This window comes from Colobus angolensis, unplaced genomic scaffold (assembly GCF_000951035.1).
Source record: "Colobus angolensis palliatus isolate OR3802 unplaced genomic scaffold, Cang.pa_1.0 Scaffold5, whole genome shotgun sequence".
NCBI classification, from domain to species: domain Eukaryota; kingdom Metazoa; phylum Chordata; class Mammalia; order Primates; family Cercopithecidae; genus Colobus; species Colobus angolensis.
In genome coordinates this window covers 3511899-3521756 of record NW_012118487.1, presented here as the reverse complement: position 1 = coordinate 3521756, position 9858 = coordinate 3511899, and the positions used below count along the sequence as shown (strand labels likewise).

General features: G+C 44.1%; 1 protein-coding gene across 1 annotated transcript in view; it reads right to left on the bottom strand.

The window, feature by feature from the left end:
- Window positions 1-1825: 1825 nt before the first annotated feature.
- The window catches only part of ENPP6 (ectonucleotide pyrophosphatase/phosphodiesterase 6), a 125975-nt gene continuing 117942 nt past the window's right edge, over window positions 1826-9858 (bottom strand). The window contains exon 8 of the mRNA XM_011959555.1: window positions 1826-4526. Within this exon, the coding sequence (XP_011814945.1) occupies window positions 4321-4526 (206 nt within the window). The 3' untranslated portion in view covers window positions 1826-4320. The remainder of the gene's footprint in view (window positions 4527-9858) is intronic.

Genomic DNA, 9858 nt, shown 5'->3' with positions numbered 1-9858 from the left:
ACAGGAAGAGAGGCCACTCATCTCATCTTTATTATTATTATTTTGTCTTTTTTTTTTTTTTTTTACGTTAAGTTCGGGGATACATGTGTAGAACATGTACGTTACATAGGTATATGTGTGCCATGGTGGTTTGCTGCACCTATCAATCCATCATCTAGCTTTTAAGCCCTGCGTGCATTAGGTGTTTTTCCTAATGCTCTCCCTCCCTCTGCCTCCTACCCACCAACAAGCCTCGGTGTGTGCTGTTCCCCTCCCTGTGTCCACGTGTTCTCATTGTTCAACTCCCACTTATAAGTGAAAACATGTGGTGTTTGGTGTTCTGTTCCTGTGTTAGTTTTCTGAGAACAATGGCTTCTAGCTTCATCCATGTCCCTGCAAAGGACATGATCTCATTTTTTTTTATGGCTGCACAGTACTGCAGGGTATATATGTGCCACATCTTCTTTATCCAGTCTATCATTAATGGGCATTTGGGTTGGTACCAAGTCTTTGCTATTGTAAATAGTGCTGTAGTAAACATACGTGTGCATGTGTCTTTATAATAGAATGATTTATAATCTTTTGGGTATATACCCAGTAATGGGATTGCTGGGTCAAATGGTATTTGTGGTTCTAGATCCTTGAGGAATCACCACACTGTCATCCACAATGGTTGAACTAACTTACAGTCCTATCAACAGTGTAAAAGCATTCCTATTTCTCCACAGCGTCGCCAGCATCTATTGTTTCCTGACTTTTTAATAATCATCCAAAAAGAGCCCATATAGCCAAGACAATCCTAAGCAAAAAGAACAAAACTGGTGGTATCATGCTACCTGATTCAAACTATACTACAAGGCCACAGCAACAAAAACAGCATGGTACTGGTACCAAAACAGATATATAGACCAATGGAACAGAACAGAGACCTCAGAAATAACACCACACATCTATAACCATCTGATCTTCAACAAACCTGACAAAAACATGCTATGAGGAAAGATTCCCTACTTAATAAATGATGCTGGGAAAACTGGCTAGCCATGTGCAGAAAACTGAAACTGGACCCCTTCCTTAAACCTTATATAAAAATTAACTCAAGATGGGTTAAAGACTTAAATGTAAAACCCCAAACCATAAAATCCCTAGAAGAAAACCTAGGCAATACCATTCAGAACATAGGCATGGGCAAAGACTTCATGACTAAAACACCAAAAGCAATTGCAACAAAAGCCAAAATTGACAAATGAGATCTAATTAAATTAAAGAGCTTCTGCACAGCAAAAGAAATTATCATAAGAGTGAACAGGCCACCTACAGAATGGGAGAACATTTCTGCAATCTACCCATCTGACAGAAGTCCAATATCAGAATCTACAAGAAACGTAAACAAATTTACAAGAAAAAAACAACCCCATCAAAAAGTGGGCAAAGGGTATGAACAGACACTTCTCAAAAGAAGACACTCATGTAGCCAACAAGCCTATGAAAAAAACTTCATTATCATTGATCATTAGAGAAATGCAAATCAAAACTGCAATGAGATATCATCTCACGCCAGTCAGAATGGCGATTATTAAAAAGTCATCTCATCTTTAATCCGAGGCTCATTCCTTTCATTTGTCCTCAGTAGACCAACCCAATTATCTTTGTCCTGGAATCAGCAGTGAAGTCGAAAAGTAATCCAGGAGAAAAAGTGTCTATACATATTCCTAGCAGATTTTGCTCCTACGGAAAAAAAACACATTTAGAGAAAGTGGAATTTTCCTAAGGAGAACAATGTAATTTTAAAACAAAAATAAAAGGGAACAAATTTTCACCAAATAATTAAGCCATCAAAAATGTATGCATTATTTAAGTAAAAAGTTTTCTTTTTTACCCTCAGTGTCTGAATTTTCTTTATTGTTTACCAGGATTCATGATTCCTTTTGTAACTTGTTCTCAGTCATTTATTCAGTTGAGTAATTGCACTTTGTCAGACAAATATCTAAAATTTTATTATGTAACTTGCAGATTTTCAGGACAAGTGAAGGAGGAAAATGGCAGAAGAGTTCAGGAAAGACAAAAATGCAAGACTGTGTCTAAGTTTATGCCTCTCTTGAGTTTGATGATCCACTTTTAATTTAATCATCTGAATATCTCTTGGGGTTTCTTCCTTCACAATGGAGGAAAGTGGGCTCCACCGAATTCATTGGAACACCGTCCTTTAAGGAGAAAGAAACTCTGAACAATAGATGTCTTTTTCAACAACTACTGCCAATGTTTTGAAAGTTCTCATTTGTTTTCAGCTAGATAACAAAGGCTGAAGAGTCGCCTTCTTTCCAGTTGATCCGATGGTTTACTGGCGCTTTTAAAACACATTACATAAATCCTTAGAAATCTTTTGTGAATTTCAGTATTCAGTATTTTCAGTATTTTAAAGCAGTAATCCTTTGCTCTCATGATTCATGGCATGGAGACAGCACGCAGTCTTCCTGAATCAAGGTGAACGTTGATATTCAGTTTTCAAGGTAACACACCATATGAGGCCTCCATCGTCCTGAGGAGACCTGGCATATTGCCTTTTCCCAACAAAAAGTCTCATTTGCAGATGTACCTCAATTAGTGCAAACTTTTTTTTTCTTTCTCTTTTTTTGGGGGGGTTGGGGGATGGGGTCTTGCTCTGTTGCCCAGGCTGGAGTGCAGTGGTGCGATCAAAGCTCACTGCAGCCTTGACCTCCTGGGCTCAAGTGATTCTCCTGCCTCAGCCTCCCGGGTAGCTGAGACCACAGGTGTGTGCCACGATGCCTGGCTAATTTTTAAAAAAATCTTTTATGTTTTGTAGAGATGGGGGTTGCCCTGTATTGCCTAGGCTAGTCTGGAACTCCTGGCCTCAAGGGTTCGTTCATCCCTCCTTGGCCTCTGAAAGTGTTGGGATTACAGGTGTGAGCCACCATGCCCAGCCTAAACTCATTTTTTAATGCAATAATAGTGTATGCAAGTATATATATATGTATATTAGGTATGAATGACCATGTAAAAAGGCAGTTATCTCTTGTGTTACAAGTTCTCCTAGAGCAAACACAGATGACTACGCTAAAAATATTTCAACTCAGGCTCCATGGCTCTTCTCAAGGGTATCAAAAGAACTTAGGTCTCAAAGGTGGTACTTTGGCCAAACTGTTTCCTAATCAAATGACCAGTTAATTGGTCAGTAACTGGGATTCTGCTCCATCGTGCTCTCTCCTTTCTCCACCAAGCACCATTTTCTTTGGAGTTCTATGCCACTCAAAGACTGTCATTAAGCAAGCCGTGCTACAGGAGTACTGGTGCCCAGGACTGAGACTGAGTGCATCACCTCTCCAAGCAACCCACTGAGATCCTTGCTGATGCCTCCACATTCTCATCAGTGAGCCAGCGCTTTCCCAGCCTATACTACCATGTCAGGGACTGCTCTTGTCTGCACCCTGTATTGGGAGCCACAGAGTGGCAGCGTCTGAGGAAGCCTTTGCACAGGTGGATGGGCAGGGCAGGCAGCCAGGCAGGCCGTTCATCCGTCCATCAACAAGCAGGGCCTGCTATGTGCCAGGCTTCATGCCATGATGTACTGTGTGTGATAAGTCTCACAGAAACCCGTGTCCATCAGCAGCTTTTCTGCTCCTCAAGGCAAGGGAGAAATTTTTGTGCACTCAGACTTTGGGAGGGGACTCATGCCTTTCACCTTGTTCTGTGAGTTCTCCAATCCTTAGTGATTTCTTTACTTTTTGATTGATTGGTGAGCCATGCTAAGTTATGTCCTTTCTGGAACTCAGTATAAGATGAAAAAATTCCATGAGCTGGGTCAGAAATAGACAGTAGCTTTTGCTTTCGTGTAGACCTCCTTTTATCGGGGATGGAAGGGACAGTACAGGATTGTGGCCACAGACACTGAGGATGGCTCCTGGGTATGGACAGGGCACAGACAAGGGCCTGGTCTGAGGGGCTCCTCTTTGCAAGGTGGGACAGAGAGGGGCCCAGAGCCGCATCTGTCTGCAATGTCCACTCCAAGTTTGGTTGCTGCAGGAGCAGGTCCCTGCTTAGAGAGTTCATCCTGAGTAATGTGAAAAGAAAAGAGAAAATGACATATAACTGAACAAATGGAAACCCAGGATTTTTCTACCTTCTGGAAAAACAAGCTTTGTATCTTTTTTTTAACAAGTAGGAACTTTTATGTATAGAATTATCCAAGAATAATATATTTACAATGTGCATGGCCTTGATTGTGTTAATGAAGCTATTATTCACACACGAAATGAAAATCATCCGGCTTTGGAGGCCCACTTTGCTGATGGTGTTTTTTTTTGGGACAAGCAATAGGATCAGTTATGCAAGCAGGAGGAGAATGATCAGGGCCAGGGCGCAGTGGCTGGGCTGGACAGGCGGGGCGGTGCCGGCGCGGTCTTTCAGCATGCACATCACCCTGGACCAGGACCCGTTGTTGGGCAGTGGGGTGATGCCCACCACGTTGCACATGACGTTGTAGACGTCCACCGATCTGATAGGAGCGGCTCGAAAGTTGGATTTGAAATCTGAAAGGGAAAGGCAAACAAACAAGTTGTCATGGCAGCTCCGGGGCAGAGGTGGGCTGAACGCAATAAAGAAGAATTACATTCAGGCTGCAGGTGGCATTGAGATTGGGGAATCAGCTCCATCAGCGAGATGTGGCCTAGTGAGTGTGAACATAGAAGGGTTTCTGGAAGGCTGTAGGTTAGAAAGGGAAGTAGCTTTCTCTGGCTCATGGAGATGAATTTCTCTAAAAGACAAGCAGCAGAGCCAGGCTTGGGGGCTCACACCTGTAGTCTCAGCAAGTTGGGAGGGCGAGAAGGGAGGACTGCTTGAGCCCAGGAGTTTGAGACCAGCCTGGGCAACAGAGCAAGACTCTATCTCTAAAAAAATTTTTTTAAACCAGGCATGGTGGTGTGCTCCCAGCTACTCGGAAGGCTGAGGCAAGCAGATCACTTAAGCCGAGGAGTTCAAGGCTGCAGTGAGCCACGATGGTGCCACCATACTCCAGTCTGGACGAGAGAGCGAGATCCTGTCTCAAAAAAAGGTAATCAGCAAACAGACTTTCTTTGTGACAACAGCACTTTCTTTGGGAGGCTGCGGGGAGGCTGAAGGGCCATCTGATGCTTCTCCATGTCTGCAGAGTGCAGTAGAGCCTGTATGGTCACAGAGTGACTGTCTTGCCCTTAACCAAATTAAATGCTATGTCATCTTCCAGAACATCTATCTAGCCAGGACCGACAGCCAGAGTGCCAGTGTCTACTGCAGAGGCCGCACGACAGCCAGAGTGCCAGTGTCTACCACAGAGACCGCAGGATAGCCAGAGTGCCAGTGTCTACTGCAGAGGCCACATGGTAACTCCAGAATGTTTTCTCACTTTGCTGCCGCATCGAGGTCACAGGTCTTGAGGGAATGTGAAACTGTGCAGTTTTCTCGGTGCTGGCTAGCTCAGCAGCCACGGCGATGCTTTCCTAAATACATTTGGAAGATGAGTGGAACACTCTTGGGGAACATTTTACCAACAGATAAAATAAATTAGCCATGTGGAAAACGAGCAAACTGGTATCTGAATCAGGGATCCATGTGCAGACTCTCAGAGATCTAATGGAGAAGACCACTGTGCCTCTGCCCAGAGTGGCCCCAAGCTCGAGAGTCAGGTAAGAACACACAGGTAAGGTGGCCATACCCAGCATTGTGAGTGAGAGGCACCGAGAGTGACTCCGCAAGCCTTTGGAGGGATTTCAATCAAGGGATTTCTCCTCCTCTTCAGGGGGCAAATGAGAGGCAGAATTCAAAGCACTTGTCCATTTAAAGAGTGAATGTAAGATTTTAGTAATACACATAAGAAGCTTCACTTTTAGGCTCCAAATCAGGGCTTCCAACAAAATACCCAATGCTACGTTAAGGTTGAATTGAGGGAGGAGATTTGAGCCATTGATAAAGGCCTGTGCCTATGCTTTTTAGTTCCCCTACAACTTTTGAAGGAAATGAGTTGTTTGGGGGCTGTAAAGCCAAGTTTTTTAAGATATTAGAAAATAATCTTTATAACTGCTTCGCTAAATAATCATAAATACTTCCGTTAAAAAGCATACAAACAACACCACATGGCAATATATTCCAGAGGTATCAACGCCAAATTCTGCTCCTCTATTTATCCTGGAATTATAAATTGGAAAAAAGTTAAATACAGACACTTCTGCCACATAGTATGTTAGATCCAGGGCAACTGCCCAAGTAGCGCGTGTTGCTCCCTTTGGAGAATTAAAGTTGAATGCAATATAAAGAGGTGTGTGGGCTCCACCACCAGCCTGCCCCCAGCATGCACTCACTGGGTGACCTCAGGAAATAGGCATAGGAAGTCGTCATTCCTGGCACGTTGTGTATACTCAGTAAATGGTTACTGCTATTATTAATAAATATGTATGACAAGGGCCAATTGTGATTTGAATATATTTACTTTGTAAATTATTTGGAGGGTTCACTTTTCTTCAGGGGCATGGCGGATAAGGGTCAGTTTCTCCTCAAAGGAAAAATTAGTTTTAAGAAATGTAAAACCTGGTTAGCCACAGTGGCTCACGCCTATAATCCCAGCACTTTGGGAGGCCGAGGTGGGCAGATCACCTGAAGTCAGGAGTTCAAGACCAGCCTGGCCAACATGGTGAGACCCCGTCTCTACAAAATTTACAAAAATTAGCTGGGCGTGGTGGCAGGCGCCTGTAATCTCAGCTACTCAGGAGTCTGAAGCAGGAGAGTTGTTTGAATCTGGGAGGCGGAGGTTGCAGTGAGCCAAGATTGTGCCATTGCACTCCAGCCTGGGCGACAGAGCGAGACTCTATCTCAAAATAATAAATAATAATAGTAATAATAACAACGTAAAACCTGCCCAGAGAGGAGAAAGGAAGGGCTGCCCCAGTATCCCAGCCCCTCTCAGTATCGAGGCAAATCAGACAAACGGAAGAGGATAGTAGTTACACTTCCCATCTGAGGAATCAACTGCAGCATGAGAAACCAGTGGAACGGTTGTTCCAGCAATATGGAAGCAACTCTTGTATCTCCTTCTTCTCATGTGACCTGGATGTGATAATCCTACTGCCACATGGGGCCAGGCCTGGCTGTGTGTGGGTGGGAGGGCATATGAGGCAGTGGATCATAATAAGCCCAGGTGTCCCCCAGCCTTTCAAATATCCACTTCTGGATGGGCACTATGGCTCACACCTGTAATCCCAGCACTTTGGGAGGCTGAGGCAGGAGGATGGCTTGAGGCTGAGGAGTGCAAGACCAGCCTGGGCAATATAGCAAGACCTCAACTCTGCAAAAATAAAAAAAATTAGCTAGGTGCAGTGGTGTGTGCCTGTAGTCCCAACTACTCAGGAGGCTGAGGCAGGAGGATCTCTTGAACCCAGGAGATAGAGGCTACAAGTGAGTCATCACGTCACTGCACTCCAGCCTTGATGATAGAGAAAGACCGTCTCTAAAAAACAAAACAAAACAAAAATCCTCTTCTTTAACACTTCACAGGAAAAACTGAGATCAAATTCTTCTGACAAAAGTATTAGAAAATATTATCTTTTGATACTGAAAATATGAAATCAAATTCTGTGCATTTAAGCAGAAAGGAGAATTGAGATTTCTTTCCCATCCCATCTAGTTCATGGCCTCCTGTTCTGCAGGGATAGTGCTTTGGGCTCAGTGCAGAAATGATCCAGGCTGAAATGAGAAAGCCTTTAGAAAATTCCTGAATAGCAAAACAACGCCTGATCCAACTGAGGACTCAGACAGGCTCTACTAACTCAAGATGGCACTTCAGACATGGACTAAGAGTCCAAGTTATCCTCGCGCGTTTACATTGTTTTGGTTATTAGAGAAGATGTGTCTCTTACAGAGAGGAGGTTCTGCAGGCTTACACTGTGCCTGGCCACCGGGGGCTGCTTTCCCAGTGAGGCTTGCTAGCTCTCAGGCAGCTCACCAACTCACACTCCTGCTGTCTTATCTCGAATGCGGAGTTCTCCAGGGCAAGATTAGACCGTTCAAATTAGAAACTGGGATTAACGAGAAAAAGGCTCTCCTGCAGAATTACTTCCCTTTCTCTTTGCTGGACCAGACTCATTGACTTCTAAGGCCGTGTCTGGGCAGCCGCAGTGATGCTCAGCTTTCTCCCTAAGCAAGAAGCACATACAGTTAATCAGGAGGGATGCACCTTTATCTCAAAGTGCAGCTAGATAGCTATTAAAGGCCTTGCTCTTAAATTTTCTTCTCAGTAAACAGCCAGTGTGTAAAGCTGTTTAATCTTTCATGAGAACTGGGGCCAGAACGTGATGGTTTGTGGGAGGCTCTCGATGCTGTATCTGCCTGGAAACATTTTGCAATTAGCCCAGTCCATTTTCATCAGGGGTCATCTATCTGTCTGTAAGAGACTGGGAGCTTTTAGTCTTAAAGGACCCTATGACGGAGGCCTCTGTTAGTGGACAGAATCTCTTCACTGAATTTTAACTTTAAGCTAATGCAGCTTTGGGTACCTTGTTTAAAATTTGGGGTTTGGGGCTAGATTCGGTTCTGCTTTAAAATATTCCTGAGACTCAGCTGGGCACAGTGGCTCATGTCTGTAATTCCAGCACTTCAGGAGGCTGAGACAGGTGGATCACCTGAGGTCAGGAGTTTGAGACCAGCCTGGCCAACATGATGAAACCCGTCTCTACTGAAAATACAAAAATTAGCCAGGCATGGTGATGGGCTCCTGTAATCCCAGCTACTCAAGTGGCTGAGGCAAGAGAATTGCTTGAACCCAGGAGGTGGAGGTTGCAGTGAGCTGAGATCGCACCACTGGACTCCAGTCTGGGTGACAAGAAACTGTCTGAAACACACACACACACAAGAACACACACACACACACACACACACACACACACACACACATATATATATATTCCTGAGACTCTCACTTGTATATAGTCCTTCCCAGACAACTGCTTTGCATTCATGATCCTATTTCCCTCATCTGGGAATGGAGGGTGGCACGCTTTTGAATGAAAGCCTTGCTGACCAATGTTCTCCCAAAGAAAGACCATGATCCTGGAATGCATCCAATGTAATCCAGCAGTTACCGTCAGCGTACTCCATTCCTAATTCCTTTAGCTTTGGGGCTCTGCATGTCTGACCTGGGGTTCGGCTGACGGGGAGCACCTGATAACCATTACTGGTTAAAGGCAGCATCTTCAGAACCCTCTCTTAGGCCAACATCATGAACCCTGTTAGTGTTCCACGAATTTGCTGCTACTGCTTCTAATGCTCCCTTGAGGACTTGGGAATCTGGATCACATGTGGAAAGGGATTTGGACTAATGTGTTTCCTAAGCTCAGGCACCCACGAAGGTTGCAGAAACTGACACTTCATAGTTCTTAACAGGGATTTTGTGGAAAGTAGAGTGAACCGTGGTAGGCCGAATAAGGGATGCTGACATGTCTTTGATCTTACTACATTGAAGAGATAAGCAGAGCTTGTAGATGTGATGTCTAACGTATAATTTGAAAGGCAAACATGGACTTTTGGGGGCTGAAACATTTTGACCAACATCTAGAAGAAGGCATTCAGAATACAGGTATCAGGGTAAGCTGCTTATAATAAGTACAGGAGGAGGGACTATACTAAGAAAGAAGGATAGCTCATGAACCAGTCAACTGGTTGGTTGATGGTTGATGACTGTTGGATGCTTTTTTCCCCTTTTTAATTTTTGTTTTTGGGAGAAGAGGGTGTTCAAGTAGTAGTAAGATCTTGAGTGTTTGGCAAACTTTTCCAAAGTATGAATTGACAGGGATCCATCTGTTAAATCAAATGACCAGATAGGCCTTCTCCATCTCTCCT